Genomic DNA, 27,669 nt, shown 5'->3' with positions numbered 1-27,669 from the left:
GAAATAGCTTTAGTACCATTTTTTCTCATTTTCAGGCAAGGCTCCCAACGAAAACTTTTTCTTTTTTCTCGTGGCATTAGGCTAACATATATGTAGACAAGCTCCACTTTGAAATTTTGATATTATATTCTGCAGAGTTAAAATTAATTAATCAAATAAATTTATATTTTTATTATATTATAAAAATTCTTATTTTCTTATATTATAAATTTATATTATAAAATTTTTTTTATTAAAAACTCAACGAAATGAACAATTATGATTTAACTATAAAATCAAAAGGCAAAATATGGGAAAATATTCAAGACAATTGGAAATTTCTCTGTTACCAACCCCGTAAAGAAGCAGTAACCCATTTTAGGCTTAAAACAGGCCACGATTGCTTATCAGAACATTTATATAGTATAAAAATTATTCCCAGCAAAACATGCCCAATTAATATTAAACTCTGATCACCTCTTGTTGTGCAAGGGACTAGATAGGAACTCCCACAAAAGTGGGAACATATTTTTCTTTTCAGTGTTAAATAGGTTAGATTCAATGTATATAACAGCTGTTATCAAAAGGCGTACCACCGAACCCTGGAGCTCCGTGAGAAGTTAACGGGGGTTAAGAAGATTCATATTCAAACAATAATCCATTAAATATATAATATCTTGGCAATATACTAAAGAATGAAGTCAGTTAGTTAAACTTGTTGATCAGAAGCAAACACAACAGCAAATGTAAGAAGCGGTGGATTTTTTTAATTCTTTAATTCGTTTCATTAAATGTTTTAAAAACATAATAGTCACAATTGCTAGTAAATTTAGTTTTTAAAATTGGGGCTCCGCTAAAAGAAGGTCGAACAATTAAGTATTCGAAAAAAATTGGGAACCACTGTTCTATAACATCATTCCTTTCATTACACAAACGAAACAAATACGTGAAAGCGTAAGAGATATATGAAGAGAGAATTCAAAATAAAAGTATTTTCTGAATTACAATGCAACAGAGGCCACATCCGTTTCAAACAAACACTTCAGTTATTGTTTCTCTTTACCGTTTCAAAAGTCGTCTGCTCAGTTATATCGTGCACCACTTTAACTCGTCTTCAGACGACTTCCCTTTTTGGCAGGATCCCCACGCCATTCATTTTTATGATTTCGTCCACCACACCACCTCTCGCAAACTCCTCGCATGCAGTTGTCTAAAAAAAAGAGAAAGAAAAAGCGATTGCTTCTGAATATATTCGTTGGAACGAAAGTGCCGACTAAATCAAAGTTGATGTTGCTGCCTCGATGACGATAGAGAGAATACCTTCTCTTCACTTCTCTTCACCTATATTACAATAGAAAATTTTTCGGTAGAGAAAAATCGCTTTTAAAAGTTCTCCGAAAATGGTATTTCTCCCTTCTTTTTTTTTAGTTTGCGCGCGCGTGGCACTGTGTAATTTCATATTCGTTTGGCGATCCTCTCACTCGCGAAATTGTCAAACGATAATTCGGAAGTGATAGCTGCCATATCAAAAAAAAATGTGAAATAGTTTTTATCGCTTGCTTTTTAAAACTTTTCCACGAGTATGAGATTTTTGAGAGAAATGAAATGGTTTTAAAGAATTCGAATAGCAATTTACGTTTGGAAGCGATATTTCAGGAAGAGCATAACTTTATAACTTCGATTAATCGATGAGAAATCATTGTCTTCAAATGATTTTACCCAATCTCTTTTGATCCCAAAATATTATAGGAAAAGTTTCAATGCTGTCATCTGATTTTATTCATTCTGGAAAATTAGGTCAATAATTTAAGTCTTTTTTTTGTCCACGTTTATAGTTCAGACATATTTTTTTTAACAGTTATAATGATACCAAAATTGAATGCATTATCCTTTATTATTTTCTTTACTTGTTTAAGTTGGTACTAAATTGAAGCGTTTTCGCGTTTATATACAGAATATATTTTCAGGAAAATAATTATTGACACCCAATATGAGTACATTCTTTTGTGATTTATTTTGTGCAGGAAAAGAATGCGTTGGCCTGAAAAGATAAAACTTGGTACTTCACATAAAGTAATAATCAAATATAATTCAAACTAGCCCATTTTTCGTTATTAAAACTAGCCCATTTTTCGTCCTATTTTTAATACGTCTTTCGCGGTTAATACGAACTCTTTTAAATGTTTTAACTTCTTATTTCTCTCATTCTCAAATTTGTTTTTAAATTAAATATGAGACATATTTATATGCTTGACATGCATACAACGCTTATTCATTTACACTATTGCACGTGCAAACAAGTTATTTCTAGTACTTATTACGATAAAATGTTTTTCGAAAAATTTTCAACATCAATGTTTCATTTCTCTAAAGTTATAGTAGAATTTATCATTCAGAAGTAAATAAAAATCTGACATTCTTAAAAAGAAAAATTACTCCTTAAATTTATAGCTACAACCGCAATATTCTTAAAATGACATAAATAAAAATGCCTGCTACTTTTTTGACCGAAACTCTGATATTATGTAGAGATATTATGTAGATAAATGTAGAGCTTAAATATGGGCTTGGTCTTACCAAACTAGTAGGGTAAGATCAATTGATTTGACTTCTTTAAAAAAAATATTTATTGAAAAAGACATTTATTATTTAAAAAAAACATTTATTGTGCATTTACGACTTTTTCAAGTATGAGAGATGCCAACTGCTCCCCTGTCTGCAAAAGTTTTAATAAATTTTAACAAATTCAAAAGTAAAACTTGAGAATGAGGGATATTTTTATCAACTCTCTTAAAGTCACTCCGCGAAATAACAACACTAAAGGAGCATTTTTGTATCAGGCTTTGTATTTCTGATATGTTGCGGTGAAAAAATAATTTAAAATCAAATTTGCTAAACTAAAAATAACAAACTTCGCTTACCTCTAGATATTTTTTTTTACAAAGCGGAGCAAGTTTGCATCGCTGTATATTGTCCACAACTAAACAATTAATATCTTGATTAAATCTGACAGTCCCTTGTCAAAGATTTTAGCTCCTACAGGCCTTCGAATCTTAGTTACCAGGTCTTAACCCAATTTCCTCTAATCTTTCAAACTATGTTGATTTAAAATAAATCTTATTGAAATCGAGTCGACATTCGATAACAAAAACGATAAAGAAATATTTTTTTTTAAAAAAATTAAAAATGAAGTTAGGAAAACTAAACGTTTTTGAAAATGACTTCTTTTTTTCTTAAAAAATCTTAATTGCAATTTAGTTTACACTCTGATAATAATGCAATAAACAAGTAAAATACATTAGCATATCCAAAAATATGAATAATAGTTTCAATTTTCTTTTATGATGCATTGCAAAACATTTATAAGCCACAATTTTTCTTTTTACTTTTCCAAAAACAACAAGACACTACAAAATTGAGTTCAATTGTTTATTGTTAATAGCAATATATGAAAACATCATTGTCCCCAAACCTTATCTAAAATGGCAAACCAGATTCCGATTGCCGTAACAATTAAAACTGACTAGCGTGAATTTTTGGTTCATATATTTTTAGTGTACTAAGTTATTTATATATATATATTCAACTTAAAACAACACAGAAATTTCGAAACATCACAATAGTGTCAAAATAAAGACATTTTCAATTAATTAAATTAAGAAAATCAAATTTTCCTCGCGTTTCCTGGTACTACTTACCTTAATTTTAAATGTTCTTCATACCAAACTTGTTTAAAAATTCGAAAAGTTTTCTTTTAATGACTTAACATATTGAAACAGAGTATAATTTTTCAAATTTCCCATACACTTTCTTTTAAAATATTTTTAGTCTTTTATTTAATTTAAATTAGACAAATTAACTTCTCAGCTCATTTTTGTTCAATAATTTTACTTCAAGTAAAATTATCAGACTCCGCCAACACTGAATCGTTTTCTACTTTGCATTATCGTTTTCCTCACTTCAAAAGCGAACAAACGTAGAATTACTCTCCAGAAAAATATTCTTTTTTTTCCGCATCCTTCCATAAAATTACGTTGTTTTTCAGAAGGACGGTTTCCGCTTTATGAGCAGATTACATCCTTTATCTTTCAACGAGTTTCTAGTAACTTCCACAGGGAAGAATAACTTTTTCGAATAAAAAGATCGTCTGGAGTGCCGTATTTCACAATATAACGTCTGCTACGAATTGGCAACATTTATCTCTATCTTATTTTTTTTGCAAGCGACATTGCGCTTCTTAAGTGACGCGAAAGTTTCTCAGTTAAACTACATTTCACGAACGCGCATTTATAAAATTTTTCGAATATAGTCTGAGGGTAAGAAAGAGGTTGAATATATTTCTGATCGTTATAGAAGCACTTTTAGAACAATCTTCCATAAATTACTTTTTATTCATAGCAGAATAACTTTTCTTCCCTAGCTACTTTTCGGTTTCAAATAAGAATTTTCTACTCACACAAAACAAGATAGGGTCATTTTGTAACATCGGTTTTGAACAGTTACGAATAAATAACAAATTACATTATACACCAGATTATTCTACACTTAAATGCTCAACACGCCATTCTAGTATCGACATTATATACTTCTGAAAAGGATGCTACAGCTTAATAATTTCTTGATTATTTGAATTATCATTATAAATATCTTCATTATTACCATTGAAATCAAAGTTAAATTTTCTTCTTTCAGCAATCATTTTCATTTTTAAATTTTACAATAAATTAATTTTAATAAACAAAATGCTTTTTACCTGAGGACACATTTTATCTGGATAAAGAGTTGGAAGATAATAAGCATCTAGCTACTACTTAATTGACGCTAACTGCAGGAAAGAGTTCGTCACGTGATATCGCGTGATGCGGTCTGATAATCTGATCAATCTGTATTTTACGATTTTTTAATGCTTACATAATCTCTCTTGTTGCTTACATTATTTGAATTTATAAAATTTTTATTAGATTCTAATTAATTTCATAATGCCTAATTAAAATTCATAATGTTAAAATTCATAATGTAAAATTCATAAAATCGTTCGCTAATACTGTCACCAAATCACAATTTGTATCACCAAATTCACGATTTTATCGTATTTAGTCAGGTGGCGAATGTTTAGAGCGTTCCTTGCATTATTAATATCATTATAAATATCATTGTCAATATCATTACTATCGTCCTCATAATCAATATTATTATTTTTCAATCAAATATACAACTATAAATAGGTCTGATAACTTGTCAGAACGTAATACTATCCCTATAATTCTGTGAACCACTATTCGCTTTGCAAGACCTACTTTCCATAAAAAAATTTAGGTTTATAAAATGTATTAGAAAAAGTAAATGTCATGCGGGCGCTATACATCCTGATTGCTTTCACTTATGTCTTGCAAACGTGAGAAGTTTGGGGAACGTTGTCGTTGACTATCAAATACAATAATCAATAAATTTGCTGTTTTGAATTTCTATCGTAATTTTCACAGAAATTAAGCCTCTTTTAATTTTTTACACACAATTTTAAAATCAAAAATAAAGCCTTGCTGATTAACGAAATACTAACCCATTAACCCTGTAAAACTGTTACTCCTTCACTCAAACGGTCATGTGGCAAAACTACAATCAGGTATAGTTCGTTCACCAGGCGTTGGCACTTGGTTCCGCCTTCATCACGTGGTTTCCGACGATACTATTTCGCTGTTTTTGGGAGAAGGATGTGAACAAGGTTGCTATTTGGATATCGCATGACTAAAATATTTATTTCGCAATCTTAATGTGCATTTTTATAACATTAAATATTTCATAAATTTGATATTCCTTTCTTTTGAGTGAATAGTTTGTCCTTTTTTAGACATTTTGCTGCAATATATTTAATTAGATAGAGTAACAAAAAGGTATAATAGCAGGTGATAAAGCGAAGTAAGTGACTGAAAAAGAATTCACTGTTTGCGTTTGGCGCGCATTAAGGGTTGTCTCAATTTCAAGAGGGGAGACGTTCTTACTCTTACTCCCTTCACTGAAATGAACTCTTCGTCAGAGGAGGTGGAGCCAAGTGCCAACTCCTGGCAAACGAACTATATTTTCCTCTGCAGCGAAATCATACTCGACAGTTTTAAATTTCCAGCCCAAAATTCAGATAAATTAAAACATCTCTGTTTTTTTACTAGAACATAATTTTAAAATCAAGATAAAACATTAGACTGCCTGACGAAATATTAACCCATTTATCCCCACAATATTGTTGGTTAGTGTCACGAATCAGTTTGTTCTGTCTTTAATAACATGTTGCGTGATCTAAGAAAAACAACTTTTTTTTTCAGTTGGATCGTTCGGTGCAGGGAAATGTCTACCTGAAAGACACTGACCTCAACACTGAGGGCCTCTACAGGTGTGAGGCTTCCGCAGAATCACCCACTTTCCAGACGGTAGAAGGAGAAAAGATGGTTAAAGTTTATGGTAAAAATTCTGTCAGTCTTAAATTAATACTCATAATTATATAGCCACCAACAAAAAGAAAAATACAGAAAAGTTTCACGAATTACATTATGCAAACTATTTCACAATGCATAACACATTGTGAATTAACATAAACATTGTGCAGCTCAAGTGCGACGTATATGAACTGCAACAACAACAACCGTAAATGGAAAAGCAGTTTGATGTGGTTGTTGTAGTTCATTTACGTCGCTCTAGAGCTGCACAATGGGCTAATGGAGACGGTCTGGAAAACATCCCTGACGATGATCCGAAGACAAGCCCTCACAATTTTGATCCTCTGCAGAAGGGATGCCCCCCCCCCCGCTTCGGTTCACGACGATCTGCACTCGAAGTCGAGCACTTTACGGTAGAACAGTTTAACAAGGACTAATACCGCACACCCTCAGTCCCTAAGCAAACTAATTCAAGTCTTAATGCATCCGCACACTGACCGCAGCCAGTGATGCTTGACTTCGGTGATCTGCTAGGAATCGTGTCTTAATGATCAGTCCACTGCGGGACAGAAATGATCTTTAATTGCACTGTGAACAACAACTCGCGACGGAATGTTAGCAGAGATGCCAACTGTACCGAACAAGCCAAAATAATTTTTAAAAAAAATGATAAGTAACTACAAACTAAATTTTGCAAATATTTGACTATATGTTTGCTTTTTAAAAGGTATAGCATGGCATAAGTACTATAAAGTGGTGAATTATATAAGGCTGCGAATTATTTAGAAATAGTGGTGGATAAAAATCTACTAGATTGAATTTATTAAACCAAGAATCACAATTGATAAACTACCACTTTAAAATATTTATTTGCTGTTCGGAGCAAGTTGGCATCTCTGTGTTGAAGACGTCTGAGACACGTCAATTATTCTTTTGTCATAAGAAACAAAAGAACAAAACAATTGGAACAAATCTAAACGGAAAAGACTTGATGGCAAATCGAAAATATAACTTTAAAACAGAATATAGGAGCTGTTCAAGAACGCAAACGTTCAAAAGGTTTTGAGAAATGACGAAATCGCAACCTTTTAAATCATTTGCTGTTTGCATCGAACTCATAAACAGCTAAATACCACGAATTATTATTTATTTATTTACATGGCATCTAGGTATGTGTGTCCAATATGAATAACGGCTAACAAGCTTTTGTAAAATTGAAGAACATCTGACACGTGTTGTTGTTCATTTACTTTGCACTAGAGCTGCGCAATGGACTATTGACGACGATCTGGGAAACGTCCTTCAGGATGTTCCGATGACATGCCATCACAGTTTTGATCCTCTGCAGAGGGGATGCCACTCCCGCTTCGGTAGCCCGACGACCTGAACGCGAAGTCGAGCACTTTACGATAGAACAGCTTAACGACGACCAATACCGCACACCCTCGGACCCTAAGCAGACTAGTTCAAGCCGTCACCCACCCGCACACTGACTGCAGTTAGTGATGCTTGACTTTGGTGATCTGCTGGGAACCGTGTTTTAACAATCAGTGCACTGCAGGACGAACATCTGACGCAGAGAGAAGAAACAGCACAAAGATACAACCAATATCTTGGTGATATTCGAACCCATTAGATCCTGCTCTTCAAAGCATTTAGCGAAAGACAATGCCTCTTGGCCATGTTGACTCGACTATGAACAGAAAAATTTAAATCAAAAATTCTATCTTTTAAAACCTAAACTCAACGAGTTAAATTCAGACTATCAATGATAGTCAAGAGAACAAGAATTCAATTTGTAAGATTGAGATTCGAAACCTAATTGAGAAAATAGATAATCTAAATCTATCTTGTTAAATTAATTAAAAGTAAAAAAACCACAAAATGAGATACAGGACAAAGGCTTATGACTAGAGCCCGGATTTTGATGACCTAAAAAACTCAACTAATGCCCTTAAAAAGTGCAAAAAATGCCCTGAAAAAGGGCAAAAAATGCCCTTAAAAATGCAAAAAATGCCTTAAATAAGGTAAAAATATTGAATTAAAATTTTTTTTGCTCTTTAAAATTATTATGAGTTATTTAAAAGATATAAAGCAATGCAATACTTTTTCTACGTTCATTAAAGTTTGAAAAATATGTTTTATATTCCAAAATAACAAAAAAAGGAAAATATATTGACACCAAAATATTTTTATTTTGTATAGAAACTTTAATGGATATAACAACTTCCATCTCATAATATTACTAAATATCAGAATTACTTTGGATTATTAAATGTTTTTTGATAATTTGAAATGTAAACGAGCGTCTCTTGTCTGAAAGTAAATTTTCATACCTGCAGAAGCTTCTTTCAACGTCTCCTGATGTTATAGGTGCGTACTTGAAAAAGACGGTCTCACTAACTGACAATTCTTCTTCAATTTGAAAAGATTTTGCTTCACCTGTAAACATCCTATAGATTTTCTTCATTGTTTGGAAGCCAGTGTAATAATGAAAATTGATAAAAAATAATAAAAATTGGAAAAAACTAACAAAAAACTTTAAAAAATGCATTAAAACGCTAAATATGCCCCAAAATATAAAGAAAAATGCCTTATAAATCTAAAAAAATGCTCTAAAAGACAAAAAATGTCCGAAAATGCAAAAAAATGCAAATGTCATCAAATTCCGGGCCTTACTTATGACCTTTCACCTAACGCCCTTAACGTGGAGGTAGCTGGCTCAAATCCCGCTATAGCTCACTATGTATCTCTGCGATTTCTTTTCTTTATTTTCTGTTCCCACTGTGACCCGAAAAGTCATGGCAGTGGTCAGTGTGCGAGTGGGTGACCACTTTGATCAGCCTGTGAAAGCACCAAAGGTGTGCTGTATCGGTCTTCATTAAACTGTTCTACTATGAAGTACTCTTCTCGCGTACAGTTCCTGTCCAAATTATTAGACGCACAATAAGATTCTATGCAAATTCTTAATTATCAGCTGATACTATTCAGCTTTATTGTTTTTACATAGCTGAAATTGGTTTGCACTTGTAACAATATAATACCTTATATAATATTCTATATTTATATAATATATCGTCTAATTTATCCAATAGTCGAATTTATATTATATATCGCCTAATTTAACCAATTAGTACCCGAACGTTCAAAAGTGCAAACCCGTTCCACTCGGGTAAAACAATAAAACTGTATAGTATCCCCTGATAATTAAGATTTTACACAGAATCTTATAGTGCGTCTAACAATTTTGACAGGGACTGTAAGTCTTTAAGGAGAGCCACTCCTTTCGCAAATGATGGCATGTCTTTGAATCATCCTCTAGGATGTTTCCCAGACAGTCGCCAATAGCACATTGTCCAGCTCTAGTGTGACGTAAATAAAGTACTAATTCTCCATATTATAATTGTGTTATTCGATTTGGGGACCCCCGCTGATTAGGGGGCCCGGGGGCAACTGCCCCGTATGACCCTGCCTTAGTCAGGCTCTGGCTATAAGTTCTTTAATTTGACTTAGGCTCATAAGCTGTTCTTTATATTGAGTACACAAACTTCCATATGCATATTTGAATGAATAAATAAACCTCAGTGCGCAATGGGTCATAAGTTTCTTGATTATTATCAGAGAAGCTCATACAATCATCCAGAGAGCTACAAGATTTACTTTTAACCTGTATTCATTGCAAAGAATAAGCGTCTATCTTGTGGGTCCAAACTTCCACCAAACACGCCAAAGTCAGAAATTAGAGAGTTCCATTTCCCTAATAGCCAAAAAACCGCAAATTAACTTTTTTTGTATTTGTGTAGACCATCTGTAATTCATACTTAGTTTTGGATGTAGTCTTATAATCCGTTTCTTGTATTGAGTGTATAAAGCAGCTCGAATCGATTTGATCGGCTGATTCATCATCCATACGGCTTGAGTCGGGATTCGAATTTCCTTGTTAAACGTAGAGTTTATTGTGCAAACAAATCGTACTTTCATCGATCGTGCTTTACAAGAAACAAAAAGAAAAGAAAAGAAATAAAAACTGCAATGTTAGGGGAATTTTTTTTTTTTAAATAACTCTCTTTTTAGGGAAATTTGCTTAGTTTTCACCGTTTCTGGGCCACTGTAATAAAATTATTTAAATTACCGATTTTCTCTGTCAATAATAGATATTTTTTTCTTCTGATTGTTTCTAATCAATGATTTCGGATAAATATCAAAGTCCATTCCCGTTGCTAACTGTAAGTTAATAGTTCGGTCTAACGAAACGTCCCCCATAGTTTCAGAGGTGAAAAAGTCTACATACGATTGGATGGCTGTGAAGCGTGGTACGTGTTAAAAGCGATGAACTAGATCATTTATTTGAAAATGATAATAAGTTAAAAGCGATGAACTAGATCATTTATTTGAAAACGACAATAAATTAAAAAGCGATGGGTGATCTAGTTACGCCACTGATGTTTTTTCTCTTTTGTTCTTTGGTATGATGTTCTTTTTTGTTAGCACTGTTATGTTTAAAATAATTAAAAGTTGTTAAGTTTTTTAACGTTGGTATTGGTAGTTTTTTTTAAAAATAGAGTTCTGTTTTAACCAGTTCTTGTTCGTGTTTTATCAGTACGGATACCGGATAATTACCACCATTATCTGCTCTCCTATCCAAATTATGTTTGTGTTTTACAAGTGTTGCGCCAGTATTGTCTTTGGATTATCACTGAAGAATTCCAAACAGCCACTACATTAGTATATATCTAACACCAAGCTAATAATTAAATTAAATTTTTCCAGAATCATACAATCGCTTTCTCACGTTATTTCATTTTGAAAACGTTTTCAAAAAATAAATTAAAAAGACTTAAAATTCGTGCGTTTTCTTAACTTGAATAGGGAAATGTGTAAACTGAGATTTCTTTCACAGCATGCACATCTTCCTTTACCCATCAACTTTTTCACCTTTCTAACTTTTCAAAATACAGACGGAAAAAAATATCAAATTTTACGAGAATCTTTCAATCGATTTTTTTAAAAGAAATTTTAAAAGTCAAATTTAAAAAAAAATCTAAATTTCCTAATTCGAAAGAAGAAATATGTTAAAGAGAAATATGATGGACATTTTTGTTGACCCATCACCATTTCCACCCTTCCAAACTTTAAAAATATGCCCCCTTCGTGAAAAAAAAATCAAACTATCAAATTTCACAAACTATCAAACTATCAAATTTTAAAACTTTAAATAATGCTTCAAATTTGCAGAATTTTTTTTTAAATATATGTTTTAAGAAGCTTTTTTTTTATCGTGTAATTAAGGGCATCTTCGTTGACCCATCAACTTTTTCACCTTTCTGACTTTTCAAAATACACCCCCTCGAAAGAAGAAAATCAAACCGAAAAACAAAAATCGAACGATCCTATCCTCGTACATCTAGTGGCCTGGTAAGGGCTCATCCCCTATGAAGAAAGATGCATGCCAAGTTAGAGAACTGAATCCATCACCGAAAGAAAATGACACTGTATTCTGACAGTTGATGATAGTGGTCTGGGATAACCTTCTCTTGACTTTCTGGAAAAGGAACATCGAATGCTTCGGAGAGAATTTTTACAAAAATTGAAGGGTTTGAGCAGCAAGAAAAGAGGGTAATCGTCCTTCTGACCAGGCCGACTACAACTGCGCTACGGTCACTTATTTGAGAGAATCTACTTTCAGCTGTCTTCTCAGATCGTTGAAAAAAGAAGAATAGTTCTTCTACCTCTCTATTGTTTTATTCACTTTTCTAAAAGTAGATTCCGGAAGAATAATCTAGAATGCCAATTTTTTTCCGATCTGGTGTGGAACACCAGATCGGAAAATGTTATAAATAAATTGCAACAAATTTAGCAGTGGATAAAAAAAAATAGAGAGAATATATATTTTGGCTATCTCCTAAAGTAGAAGCAAATTTTTGTGATTTTATGAGTAAATAAATTATTGACAGGAATCTGAATCAAACGATTTGTTAAAAATCACGATTTACTTAAATAACTTAAATCATTCTTACGCTGTGTGACATTTAAAAAATATTTAATTGGGTATAATATAAAAAAACAACTACTTCCACTTAGTAGGAATAACATTTACCATAACGTAATGCTAAATTCTATGCCACTATCCACATAAATGCCACTATCCACATAAATCAATTATTAATCAAAAATCGAATATCAATTACTTTTCTTTATAATGCAATAAAATCTGGCGAGCAGCTATTTAAACGATGAAACACTTCGTTTGTTTATTTGTGGCTTGAAGTTAGGCTCGCAGAAAATGCCGTTCATGGGTTAAATTTAGTAGGAATAACACAACCTGTGACGTAGGCTATAGTATACCCAATTATGTGAAGTTTTAAGAAATATATATGTAACAATGATACGAATAAATTAAACTTATATACATATTAAAACACTGGGTTGAAATATGCATTTGTACTTACATTTGGATATAGTAATTGAGTGAAAATACAAGCAATTACGGATTTCAAAGTAAGCAAATTAAGGTCGGAAATAGGATCATGAGTATTTAAATTAAGGGAAAGCTGAACATTAAGGAAAAGTTGTAGTACAATGCTATCGCGGGATAACAATTTATATTTGGATATAGCATGTTATTGTCTTATTTATCTTTTATCTGTGATCTTGATTAATTTTAGTTTTCACCCTTATTCCAAATTTGATGATACCAATTTATCCAATTTGTTTAAACCTCACACTTTGTGACCATTTGAACTTATTGGCTTACAATTGGCTTGTTGTTACCTATTGGCTTGTAGTTTATAAAAACGTAAACTATATTTAAAAAAAAAACGTAGTTGTAGCTGCCACTAGTAAGAAACTAACACTATTTAAAATAATTTGAATTAAAATTGCCGCGAAAGAGTCCCTGTCAGACAGGAAGAGGATTAGTCAGTGGTCTAAAAAACTTCATTGTTGTAGTTAACAACAAAAATGTAGTTTTTTAGACCACTGACTAATCCTCTTTCTGTCTGACAGGGAACCTTTCGTGGTAATTTTAGTCCAAATTCTTTTCAATAGTGGTAGTTTCTTTGTAGAATTTAATTATTATGGCCTTTTCAGATACATTTTAATTTGGATATGATGTAGGAATATTTATCCCAGAAAAATAAATCAAATCCTTTAGGAGAAATTGATATATTATGTAAATATTATAATGAACATGGCCAGATTCCAAAATTATAAAATAATGAAAAGGGATCAGAGAATCGTTCTCTTAACATTAAGAATTTCTGTTAAGATATCATTCAATAGCTGGGACTGAAAGACCGAAGTCTCCACGCCAATAATTCGAAATTAAAAGTAAATGAATTGCTCCCAACGGACAGTTAGGAGCATGAGAAGGGATCCATGGTTGACGATTTATCGAAAGATTACACAGTCAAAAATAAAGTCTACGTATAAAGCTTCACAGACCACAATTAAAATTCTATTTAGATTTCATCACCATTCTATTTGTTCTTGTTGTTAATTTACGTCGCACTAGAGTTGCGCAATGGGCTATTGGCGACGGTCGGGGAAACATCCCTGAGGATGATCCGAAGACATGCCATCTCAATTTTGATCCTCTGCAGAGGGGATGGCACCCCCGCTTCGGTAGTCCGACGACCAGCACGCAAAGTCGAGCCCTTTACGGTAGAACAGTTTAACGAGATCCAATACAGCACACCATCAGTCCCTACGCAGACTGATCCAAGTGGTCACCCACCCGCACACTGACAGCAGCCAGTGATGCTTGACTTCGGTGATCTGCTGGGAACCGTGTCTTAACGATCAGTCCACTGCGGGACAGTGGAACAATGAAAAACTATAATTTTATACGCGCGCGCATAAAAATTATTTTCATGTATTATTACTAAGATAATTCAGACATAAATACATATTTTCAGAGAATTATATCATTTAATTTCAAGCGTCCACGTGCAGGGCAAAAACCCCTGGAATAACGCAATATCTTGATAGACTTCTTCATTATCGAAACCGCAGAATCTGCCACAGAGGTATGCCGCGAGAGCGATTGATTTGTTTTATGGTCGCACAAACAAATCCCTTTGATTGTTTACCTCCAAACATCCCCAGATTGTTTCATTAGAGCAGCCAATGAATCAGTCTCTGTGAAATATCTCTATTTTAAACAATATCGACTATCGATTCTGGCGCAACAGCTGCCTGATTAGTGAAACTGCAACCTTAACGGTTTCCTAGAGTCCTTTTATTCGAAAGCCCTCATCCATTCGAATCGCCTTTTATAGATTGAATTCAATATTTTTCTCTTTGTTTCGACATTTTATATCGGGTCAACGATTTTATATCAGATTCATAAAAATAATACTGTTTACATTAAAACCACTATAGGGAAAGTGCAGTTAAGAAGGAAAAAAAAGTTATAACACCGTGAAATAGCTGTCAAACCGATTTTAATCTACTAACACTAAATCTCCATGTTTAATTTCCGAATTTTAAATAGTGGAAAATAGGATTTTTACACTGAAAAACATAGCTTAGAAGAAAAACTCGCAATTTTTTTAAAAACAAATTCAACAAATTAAACGTAATTAACTTTTTCAGTTATTTTTAAGAGAAGGATAGAGGAGGAAATATAAGGAAGATAGAGAGAAGGAAATTAAAACTATTTATTTGAGCAATCAATCTAATAACCAAAGAGATCCAAACTTTTTTTTCTCTTGATATAATTTTTTTTAAAAAAATAAAATAAGTAAAAAATTAAAGCACGTTGAATTATTTAAAGTGTGATTCACGCAAGATTTGAATTTTTTACTGTTTGCGGGACCAAATCAACGAGAAAACAAAGACAGCTGACAGTTCAGGGCTATTGAAAACACAAACGAACAACACCACGACAAATTTTAATTTTTGAGCACTATTTTGAACATTGTGTCACTTTCCGGTTGTGTAAATTTATGTTTTAATGAACGAATTTCGACGCTCAGGTCACCAAAATTAACAATGCTAGAATTTTTTAATCTTTTGAAGTTTAAAGTTTATTTCCGGGAAACTTTGAAGAGCAAAGCTAAGCCCCGTCAATTTGAGTAAAGTAGTCGTAAAGTTGAGTAAAATAATCCAAGAAAAACTCAGAATTTTTAATTGCTAACATGCGCTTCTTATCAAATTTTTTTCTTGTGTAAATTTTAAGACACACTGTATAAGAAAAATATTTTTTTTTTTGTGATAGGTTAACTCATAGCTATTATACGCTAAACTATTATGCGATAAACCTGCTATGCAGAAAAAAAAATATTTAACATGTTGACCTTTTGAGCTACTTAAATAGAATTTTATTAATTTAACAACTTAGAGACGCAAATAAATTGTTCGATTTGATATGAAATTTTCTTTCCTTTATATTTTAAATAAAAAAAAAGTAGACGATAACCTTGTTCAAACGAAATAAAAAGTGGGTACGCAGTAAAAATATAAAAGTAAAAAAAAAAAAACTACAACTATCTACCTGAAGCATCCAGGATTTAAATCCAGAACAAATCAGTTCGTTCGCAATAAAATTTTACGATAAGCTTCGCCCGAAACAAGATGAAAACAAAATATCAAAATTTATCCTCCCCTCTCCCATGTCTCTCTCCTCTTGCAAGTCGAAGTTGTGTTCCCGAAGTCAAACATAAATATGCAGACGATACTTCGTCCTAGGTTGGAAACAAAATTACTACCAATATATTATATTCGAATACCAGAGGTTTTTATGATTGTAATTTAACATGTGTTTTTTCATCTTTCGTTATTGACATCTACTTCTTTTCCATATATTTTTTTTGTTTCACTATTATTATTCATACTTGTTATTCCAGTAGGCGGTCTTGCTTTCACGGAAGTTTATACCCGTTCTAAAATTAAATAAAAGACAGAAATCGTCTGCGGGCATATTAAGTTATTCCTGAGAGAATTTTTTCCCTCAATCTGCAGATTAAAAGATGTGATTTAGATACTTTGGGAATTCTTTTTTCATAGTATATTAGAAATCCTAATCTTATTTTATAAATCTGCAATCAAAACTCGTCCGGATTAAGCATTATTTTGAATTTATAATTTCCAAAAGGAAAAAAAAGTACTCTAAAACATAACTTCCATTGAAGATCTGCTGGGTTTACCAAATAATCAACTGTTTATAAAATCAATCAAGAGAAAATCGGAAAAAATATATATATTGTTTGTAGTGTATCTCTTAAGTAACCATTTTTTTTCTTGCCATGTTTTAAAATTAGTTGAAAAGTTTGGCAGCAGGTGGCGTAGATAACTGTCAAAAACTATACAAATATTTTCGAGGTAACCACCTTTTGTAGTAACAGCGGTGAAGCCTTGGGAAAAAATTAAAACACCCATGGAAATATTTCATGTAGAACGCTCTGACATGCAGCTGTAACATTGTTTTAAACTTTTCTAGCTAACAGCGTTATATACTAACGAATTTTGAAACTGATTTCAAAAATTAAGGGCAAATTTTCTAGTTAACTAAACAGAACTAAACTAACCATACATTTCTATCGTTTTCCATTTCTCTTTAACTGATTTTTCATATTGTCATTAGTCATTGGGGGCATCGAGTTTGCTTAAAATTATTTTTCTTTGTTCGAAAAACGAAAAATATTCCAGCTATAGTAAATATTCTTCAATCAACCTGAAAGAAGACGTTTTTGACCAGGGTCACTCTACGAAACTAAAGAGTCGTGAGTTAAATGTAGAGTCTAGCAGAAGAGAAGTAGGTAATACTGCTCCCAACATAAATGACCTTATGTACTCAACGTAATCAAATCAAATGGTGTTGTAAACTAAGTCAACAAGCGGAGATAAGAAAACGGAAACAGAATAAATCTCTCGCCAGCATCTTTTAACACGTATTTACATTAAGGAGAAAGTAAATTCCCTTGAAGAGGAAAGAAACTGAGGAATAAGATGCATAAGATTTGGATATAATAAAACTTAGGCAAATGCATTTCAAAAAATATGTATATAAGCTGGTTTTGAAACTAAATTTCTCAATTAGTGATAACAGCAATGACCAACTTCACAAAAAAAAAAAAAGTTTTTCTTAGATTTTTCTTATTTTCTAACACACTTGAGGTCTGATGCTCCTTACCTGAGCGTCTCAATTGCTTAAAACCTAAACATTTTCACACTATTGATTTTAACTTGTAATGGTGGAACTCTTGCTCCTATTCAGTTCGGCTTCTTTAATCTGTTGTTCTAAACAAATATTTTATGAACTTACACTAAATTTGCTACAAACTAATCAATTTTTGTTTCAAAAATTGGGAAAATTGATACTATAGATTAAGTTAACTTAATATCTTTGATGAACATTTTAGACTTCATTAAAAACACCAATTAATTTATATGATGAAATACAATTACAAACAAAACAAACCGGTCCAGATGCTCAAATGGTAAGTGCAAATATGGTTTCATAAATGTATATGGTAGGTCCAAATGTATATTTCTTAGACCTTACATGCTCACCTTTCTTCTTCTGTTGTATTATGCGATGTATATTTATTTATCGTTGCCAGTCTTGCCTCAGGAGGATCCCACAATCTTAGGGAGCAAATCACGATACGAAGTTGGAGATATCGTGAATGTGACTTGCAGAGCCGGACCTTCACGACCAGCTGCTTCACTCAAATGGTACATCAATGGGAAAGAGGTGAGGATAGTTCCTTATTCAGAAACATAAGGTAGCCCAAATGAGAAGTGAACTTTCGTGATAGCGTAAGAAATACAGTAGTGATAGCCACGCCATCTTTAATAGTTTTATATTTAAGATTAGTGCACTGCAAATGGCGTATAAATAGCTCCTTCTTATGAGAAAATTTGAAATCAAAATAGGAAATTAGAAATTGTTCGTCTTCCATACATTCAATCAGGGCACATCTACCTTATTTCGATTTTACATTCACTCTAAATGCTTTCTGGTGAACTGGTAAATCTTATGGGGAATCTTCGGTGTACTTCTCTTACCTTCTTTTGGAGCCTTGAAGTATATTATCGGTTATATAGTTATTGTAATGCTGATGCTACCGCACGTTGTCCACTTTTCATTTTCGCCACCCTGATATCATTGCTCTTGTTTGCAATACACTTATAACTGTATTTTTTCACTACTAACAACTAGGATGCAAACAAACGCCTTTTACAAAGTAATTACCAGGTTTGTTTTATCTCGTAATAAGCTTTGTAGTAAGTAATTTATAAAAGCCAAATGTCTACGGTATAATCACTCATTAATGTAAGCAAACGTTTCGTGCCAAGTGGAAACAGGGTTTATTTCATTACTCAATGAACTTTGTCGTAAATCATTTACAATGCATGAGAGAATGGACCTAATCTGTTACATTATAACTCGCAGGCGGATCCCAGACTGGAAAGAACGTATATCGCTGAAGACCACCAGAATGGATTGATGACCTCGTCTCTGGGCCTCGTGTTCGCCGTGAAACCAACTGACTTATCACAAGGTGCCATCACGCTGCGGTGTACAGCAACCGTCTCTCAGACATACTCAACAGCCAGCGAAGAATTGGTGGTTGGAGACAGATATTCAGCATCTCCCTCTAATCCATTCAGTGAGTAGACTTCAATGAAACATATTCTTTAAAAAAAATTACACTTTTGGAACGTTTAGAGCGAGCAATGTGGGAATAAACTGCGGAATCATTAGCACGCCGTTTATATTTGAACCATATTATAGTGTCAATAAAACATTCCTGGGCTTGACTGCTCGATGATATTGTTCATTTCGAAACATCCCTCACAAATTTGATTAAAAATTTTGTTGCAGTTTTTACTTAAAGAGCAAAGTTTGCTTTCCAAAACCCTTACGTCAATTTTGATTTTTAAAAGTTGTAAGCCTTTCGTCACTGTAGTGATATTAAATTTTTAAAGTCATAAGAAAACCAGTTTTTCAGACAAAAACTTACATTTCTCGAAAAAAGAGGCCCTATTGTTTAACACTTTCGGCCCCACAGTCGAAAACACCACTGAGACATATAGTTTGTCCACGTAAAGAACTCCCCTAGCCATTTGTGACGAGACATATCGTTACGAGGTTTAACTATTTCAAGTAGGGTTATTGGGCCATTGTTTAAGACAGGCTCGGCCTCGGGTCGGCGAGAGAACGGGAATCATGATAGAGAGAAGCTCCCCTCTATGAAATGCGCTATTTCTTGTTTCCATAGCAGCAGACGGCTTTAGACTTTGTGGCAAGGGGAGTTCTTTCTATAAACAAACTATATGTGTCCCATCTAAAAAAGTCCCGATGGGTGTCCTAACCCCTCAAATTGCTCAAATAGTTATTTTATTTTGCCTTTTGCCAGAGTATTGTTATTTTTAGCTTATTTAATCTATTAAAGTCGTAATTTGTCTTATTGAAAAAAAAACTGGCCTTGAAAGGGTTAATAAGCATTGACCAATAAAGTATGGCTATTTATAGCAATTATGTCTATACCAGTGGTTCCTGAACTTTTTTTGTCTTGTAGCAGGCCCCTTGCCATGTTTTTCGGTTTTGGGTAGATCCCCTGCTGACCTGACATTGACTTTTTGCAAATTCATCAACTTCAAATGTATTTTTGACAGCTGGTATAGTGCTACTCACTATGAAAGATTTAAATTTCTAACTGCAGTGAAGTGTAGTGTGAAAAATGCAAGAAAAAATAACAAGTTATTTTTATGCATTTATTAATTAAATTCAAACTAATTTAATTACCAATTTAATTTAATTAATATGTAAATGGAATAAAATAATTCCACTATAAAACCCGTACTCCGCTACTAATATTATAATTGCGGAAAATAAGTTTGTATACAAAACCGTAGTGGCGTATTGTCGATCTATTTATTACGTTTTCAAGTAAAAACTAAGCAACAAATCTTGTGCGCAGATAAAATTGAAGGTTTAGCTAGCTAAAGAGTTGACACAGGCTAGACTACAATTTACAGCGGAAAAATACTTTTTTGTTACAAAATAAAACCTTACACGCAGAGAAAATAAAAATGTACGCGGGCGGAGCTGCAGACAACTGATAATTTATAATAATTCAGTTTCATATATCAAAAAATAATCCTAATAACTTACATTTTAATAAAATTTTTACTTTTTAGCTCCTTTTATAAATTATGTAGAATGTAGATAGATATATGTCATTATATTATAAGGTAGTATAATGTAAGTAAATAGATACTATCTGTGTATGTTGATTATTCCATTCATGAAATACCAAAATTAAAAGTCACGACCTGCTTTTATGAGATCCACTATCGTTGACCCCTATTTTCATTTCATGGACCCCCAATTTTTTTTTCTCTTTACATGGATCCCTTACAGGTTGTCGTCGACCCCTGGGGTCTATATAGACCCCTTTGAGAATCACTAGTCTGTACCAATGACTCACATATTCTTAAAACCAATATTATGAAAATTTCGATTCAAATCTCTTAAAGTTTTTCGAATTCTCTCAACAAAAAATTGAAACAACTTTGGTTAGTTTTATACAAAAATTAACTTCGTTTTCATAAAGATACTTCAAACATGTATTCAGAGCAATAACTAAGAGCTGTTATATGAGAGTTCTAACTCCTCTCTCTCCTGCGCAAAACCGAAATATTTGCGAAGAAATAAGCTCTCCTCGCAAATATTTCGGTTAATTCTACTCGGTATATTCTTCTGGATATTAATTGCTCAAACTTCTTCGAATAAAAATTTTTAATAAAACATATTTGTATTCTTTTGAAAACAAAAATATTTCAAGAAACAAAATTTTAAAGTTAAAGTGAACTTCATTCAAAACTTGGGTCATCCATAACAGAGTGCTGTTCCTGGTGCCACCAGTCTCAACAGCAGATAAACTTGTAGTGTGTCTAACACTACAAAAAAAAATTCCAATTCTCTAGTATATAAGACATGATGTGACGGACAAGATGTGAACACGCCTACCTTGACAGTAACGCACACTTCGATTTGAAAGCGCCTACCTCGATGGATTGTTCGCATTGAACAGTTGACTTGCTACTTGTGACTGCGACATTATCCACCTCCTCGCACTGTTGCTACTCAGTCTCGATCGCGCAGAACGTCGGCCTGCATACACTCGACTGCTAATGGCAACACAGGAGCAACCACGACCGTGAACTTAATACAGCTCTCACGATCACCAAAAGCACGGTGATCTTAATACAGCTCTCCCAGTTTCTCACAAAACAGCAATGATACAACTAGTGGTATCCGTTCATCGAATTCTATCACAGCCATAATTCTGCTGGGTCACTGTAGTGCGTCTACCACTACAAAAATACAATTACAATTCACTAGTATATAAGACATGTTAACTCAATTTTATGATGGGGTACCTTTTCATAGATGAAGGTTGACATGATCGTTATCTACTCTTCTCACAAACTCTTGATTTTACAATTATTTTATAGGAATAACGATCATCATAAAATAAAAAAAATTTTATTTCGAAGTGTTAAAGTTTGTCTAAAAAGTTGCGTATGGTAAATTTGTTAAAATTTGAGAAATTAGGCTTAGCAAAAATGCAATTCATCGAAGCTAATCCCTAACAAACTTTTTTTTAGTGAAAAAGGAATACTTTCACTCGTGTTTATTTATTTATTTTAGTTAAATTTAGAAATTTTTTTTAAAAAGACGACGGCAGTAAACAAGTAAACATTACCAATGAGAAATTTTTAGGTAACGATAATCAATCTTAATTATTATTTTAATTCTTATTATTTCAATCTTAATTATTACTTATGTTACATATAAATTATGTAATTGCATGCAGGATATTATTTTAAACACTCTCCGAAATCAATTCTTAATTTAGCTCTGCATGAGTTTTTATTTGTTTAAAAAATCCACATTAATTAATACACGAATTAGGTGGAATTGGGTTATAATTTTAATAAGAAAACAAGCAACATAAAAAAATTAAAGTCAATTCCTACTAAAGTCAACAAGGAAAATTTTTATTTTAGTCACTTTTTATTAAATAATTAAAAAATTTTCTCCCATATAAAACTAAAACTAATTAAAATTAATTAATGAATTAGTATTTGAAAAACCTGTATTAACATCAAGTGTCATGCACTATAAGTTTAAAAATAATGTATTTGAATTTAAGTGGATAAATAAAAACTATTTCATTACCGATTGAAAATTTGAACTAGTTATAGGTAGAATGTGAACTAATAGTGGGAATCGAAAAAAACAGATAATTAAGAGATAAAAAATCTTACTTTGCCAAACAACCTCTTTCTTCTAAATCAGGCATGGTTAACTTGCGTTAATTTTACATACAATGAGGAAGAAATAAAATGTCATGTTTTTGTCTTTCATAGCAGTTATATCCAGAGATGGTCCGGTGATCACAGGAGGTCAGGCACACTACAAAGTTGGAGATTTACTAGATGTCAATTGTTCTTCCGACGTAACCCACCCGCTTCCAGAACTACAGTGGTTTCTCAACGATAAAGAAGTGAGTCCGTTTATTTCATTTACAGGATGGTCACAGAGTGAATTAAACTCAACTTAGTATGCAATTTACACCATCAAAATTCGATTTTCAAAAGGAAAAAAATCTGATTTTTCATGAGTGACGGACCAAAATGTTTATTTTGTTGCTTTATTGAAATTATATGCAATTGCAGACTTGTTTATTCAATTTAGGCTTATAAACCTTTGTCAAGTAGAAGAACAGTTAGGACAATTTAGAGAAGGACATCACGAAGAATACATCCAGGGTTACGACGGGATACGAACCCGCCACCTCCACGCTTCACACTGCGTTTGGCGGGCGGTACTACCCGGTCCGGGAGGCCCCAATGTTTTTTTTATTTATTTAGAGTGTAGTGCAACGCTTTCTTTGGGTAGCTTATAGATCTGTATTTCCAATTATGAATCTTATGGTTGAGGCTAAATGGATAGCAGAAAGTTGCAGTGAAAAGTCAGAAACGGTTTGTGGTTGCTGTTTATGCAGTTCATTAACGTCGCACTAGAGCTGCACAAGGGGCATTTGGCGACGAACATCCGAAGACATACCATCACAATTTCGATCCTCTACAGAAGGGGCGACCTGTACGCGAAGCCAAGCACTTTAAGGTAGAACTCTTTAACGAGGATCAATACTACACACCCTCGGTCCCTACGAAGGCTGATCCTAGTGGTCACCCACCCGCTCATTGACCGCATACAGTGATGCTTGACTTCGGTGATCTGCTGGGAACCGTGTCTTAACGATCAGTCCACTGCGGGACCTGTTGGAGTGTGATGACGACAGGTATATTTTCTTTTGCTGATAACATGAGTGACGTCATTCATGTAATTATTGAACTTGCAGGCCGGATAGCCTGATCGGTAGGGCGCTGGGCCCATGTCCAAGAATTCGCGAGCTCGATCCGCACCAGCCGAAGACTCTCCGTGCAGTAAATGGTGACTGATGTACGTTAAATCTGTCAAATCACAAAGTCCTCCATGTTCCCATAACAAATCAATACTTCTGGGGATACTGATCCAGAAGTTTCCTTATCTTCTGGATCGGTTCAAAATTGCAAGGCTACGGAGTTGAACATTCGTAGTCGTAAGTTCAGAATTTGGGTCGGCTGTTCAACGACGGATTATTAAAATATTACTCACCATGTTCTCCCAATTACCCCCTAACAACAAAATAACTTAGGCCCTCATTGGACCAATATTCATGAATCTTGGCTCAATTAGGAATCAAAGGGCCGTTATTTTCCAATATCAGCCCTATATAGAATTGTCCGATTCACCCGATATTTTTCACCCACTTTGCAACCAATATCAGCTCTATATAGAATTGTCCGATTCACCCGATATTTTTCACCCACTTTGCAACCAATATCAGCTCTATATGGAATTGCCCGATTCACCCGATATTTTTCACCCACTTTGCAACCAATATCAGCTCTATATAGAATTGTCCGATTCACCCGATATTTTTCACCCGCTTTGCAACCAATATCAGCTCTATATAGAATTGTCCGATTCACCCGATATTTTTCACCCACTTTACAACCAATATCAGCTCTATATAGAATTGCCCGATTCACCCGATATTTTTCACCCACTTTGCAACCAATATCAGCTCTATATAGAATTGTCCGATTCACCCGATATTTTTCACCCACTTTGCAACCAATATCAGCTCTATATAGAATTGCCCGATTCACCCGATATTTTTCACCCACTTTACAACCAATATCAGCTCTATATAGAATTGTCCGATTCACCCGATATTTTATATTCGTTATTCAGCCAATTTAGTCCTCGTAATGGCCATGTAAAGGTCGATATTGGCCCTATATAGGACCAATATTAAAAAATCTAGACATCCCAATATGGGCCCCTTGGTGCATGTTCATATAGGACCCATACTGAGCCCACCTGGGCCAAGTTAAAATTGTGGTTTGGATTCCTTCCAATTCTGGTGTTTCAATAATATCACAGTACATCTGCGGTTTTTAACAATCTAATTTCTCTGCATCTATTTTGCAGGTAGAAAAGCATCACCTGATTCGTTACAAAAATAAGGAAGTGCTTGGTCTGCGGCTGAGGGTGCAGACCAAACATCTCGACGAGAATGAAGAGATGAGGTTAAAATGCACAGCCACCCTCTCTAAGGTGATACAGACAAGAAGTGAAGAAACCACACTGGGTGGTAACCACAGGACATCTGGACTTACGGTGGCAGAGAATTTTGGAAAAGGTAAACTACTCACTTTTTAAACGAATTATCATTCGTTGCAGTAGAAATATCTCTATAGATAATGTTGAGCGCATAGCAGATGTCCTTGGTGTTGAACCTACTGCTCTTCTCAATCAGGATTAAGACAGTAAATGTCTGAAAGATATGTTTCCTCATATACGGAAGTATCAGGAGTTTGCTGTTAAGTACGGTATAAATGATATATTTGTACAAAATCAATTGAACAGAATCTTTTAATACTACTTCAGATTATTCTTTGGCATGTAGCTCGGTCTATTTTATGAGACATTTCAATTTCAGCACACGAATTTGTTTCGACAAGTTTAATGAAATTTTAATTCTATTTAAGACAATAGACTAAGACAATAGAATGGAAGTATCAGGAGTTTGCTGTTAAGTACGGTATAAATGATATATTTGTACAAAATCTATTGCACAAAATTTTTTAAAACCCACTTCAGATTATTCTTTGGCATGTAGTTCAGTCTATTTTATGAAACATTTCAATTTGTTTAAACGAGTTTAATGAAATTTCAATTTTATTTAAGACAAATAATTTTAATTAGTTGGTCCCCCGTTCGCTAACGCCCATCAACTTCCTAAAAATGCTATGAAATCTTATGTGATTTCCTTGGCAAACCATGCTCGTTTCACTCGCTGCTAAGATAAACCCATTTGAAATGTGTTCTAGCGTAAAATCTTAAGAATCTAAATCAATGATTAAAACGAATTACTCTTTAAAAATTTTACATTTTTAGTTCATAATAAGTTATTTAAGTTGAAATAAATGACATGCAATGCAATAGAAAAACTTGAAGAAACAAAACAATGAATATACTTTTAAAAACATGTATGACGGCACATGTCCTACAGATTGTTTTAATGTTGCATCTTTCATAACTGTCAACTCTTTATTCTGCTACTCGAGAACGTTTCTTATTACATTTAAAAAACGTGACGGCGTGTTAACTCATTTTTACCTAATGCATACAATTCTTGAACTTTCATAAGTTTCTATTGTAATTCCTAAATGTTTTTTTTTCCTTTCTTTTTTAGTGTCTGAGAGAAACATCAGTATTGCAAAAACGCTGCACGCTTCAAACATGGTGACTTGTCTAGGACTTATTTTGCTATTGCTCCTCTGACGGACGGACGATCGAAAAACCGTTGAGAACAATTTGCACTCGGACTCTAGTCGTCAGCTAGACAGTGCGTTATGCATGGGCCAAATGTCTTCTTCGTGAATATAGATTTTTATGCAAATGTAACAAAAATTCTTTATGGAAATCACGAGGACCATGTGGTGTGCTGGATTAAGCACAAGAGAAACGTGCCGGGCGTCAAGTGTACTCTATCTGTAATATAACTATTCTCAAAGAACACCCGTTACATATTAAGAATATTGGCTTCAGCTAAGGCAGAGACTACCATAGAGAATTTTTTTTTAAAAAAAGGAAGCAATGTTGCAGCAAATGTCTTAGATTATCTTAATGATTCAGTAAACATCGTAATGAATGCTAGTCAGATGTTGACAAAGATCAGAAGATAAACAAGATAATAAATATATATATATATCTCCATCAAGAAATTTTTATTTTTCTGACTCGAGTCAAAAAGAATCACGTTGCTGTGGAACAAAAAAATTTGTTTAGCTTCGATTCCATCAACTATCTGAGGAGTTATATTCTGGAGAGGCTACCTTTTTCCCATTTGATTCCAGCTGCTATCTGAGAAATTATATTCTGGAGAGGCTGTCTTTTTCATATATCCAAATCCAGATGCTGAGGAATTATATTCTGGAGGGGGCTATCTTTTTCATATCCAATTCCAGCTGCTATCTGAGAAATTATATTCTGGAGAGGCTATCTTTTTCATATCAAAGTGAAATAAAGTATATTTGGATGATGGTGTATATAATTTTTGATTGATACGGAGAGGAAATAGATACAATTACATGTTAGACATTTGAATAGCTAGATCAAATGGAACGACAATACGTACTTTAAAAATAGGAGAGCTAAGCAGATCTTTTTTGGGGGAGGAAGAATCAAAACTCTCAACCTTATTTAAAATGGAATTTTAAATTTACTCGTGCAGGTAAAATGCACCGACAAGCATGTTTTGGGCAGGAAAAAAAAAAAAAAGACTTTGTATCATTTGTACATGATATTATGTGTAGTTATTGATGTAATAAATTAAATTATGTGTCGTTTTGTACTTTCCTATACCAAATCTTAGTACCCATTGTTAGGTTAAAAGCTGCCCTTGGACTCCATTCAAATACTGTTTTCTAATTAATATTACAATATAACTTTAAGTTAATAAGTAAATTTAGCTTAGTAAATAAGCAAATAATGTTTTCATATTTATTTCATTAGCATAACACAAGGATGTCCTGTAAGCAAAGCAATAAAAAAAATTTCGGGGCTCATAAATATGTACAAAATATCTGCAGGCTATTTAATAAATAGAGTCATTTAATTGAC

General features: G+C 33.3%; 1 protein-coding gene across 2 annotated transcripts in view; it reads left to right on the top strand.

Annotated features, from left to right (window-relative positions):
- The window catches only part of LOC107457459 (uncharacterized), a 216,734-nt gene extending 189,342 nt beyond the window's left edge, over nt 1-27,392 (top strand). The window contains exons 3-8 of one of the 2 annotated variants that reach the window (XM_043042732.3): nt 6,297-6,432; nt 17,972-18,105; nt 18,808-19,024; nt 22,797-22,933; nt 24,973-25,183; nt 26,240-27,392. In XM_043042732.3, coding sequence (XP_042898666.1) covers nt 6,297-6,432; nt 17,972-18,105; nt 18,808-19,024; nt 22,797-22,933; nt 24,973-25,183; nt 26,240-26,328 — 924 coding nt within the window. In that variant the 3' untranslated portion in view covers nt 26,329-27,392. The remainder of the gene's footprint in view (nt 1-6,296; nt 6,433-17,971; nt 18,106-18,807; nt 19,025-22,796; nt 22,934-24,972; nt 25,184-26,239) is intronic. The other variant, XM_043042733.3, reaches the window with a different exon arrangement.
- The last annotated feature ends 277 nt before the right edge of the window (nt 27,393-27,669 follow it).

This window comes from Parasteatoda tepidariorum, chromosome 1 (assembly GCF_982258835.1).
Source record: "Parasteatoda tepidariorum strain Cologne lab strain chromosome 1, Ptep-v5.0, whole genome shotgun sequence".
NCBI classification, from domain to species: Eukaryota; Metazoa; Arthropoda; class Arachnida; order Araneae; family Theridiidae; genus Parasteatoda; species Parasteatoda tepidariorum.
This window is presented reverse-complemented; position numbering and strand designations above follow the sequence as displayed.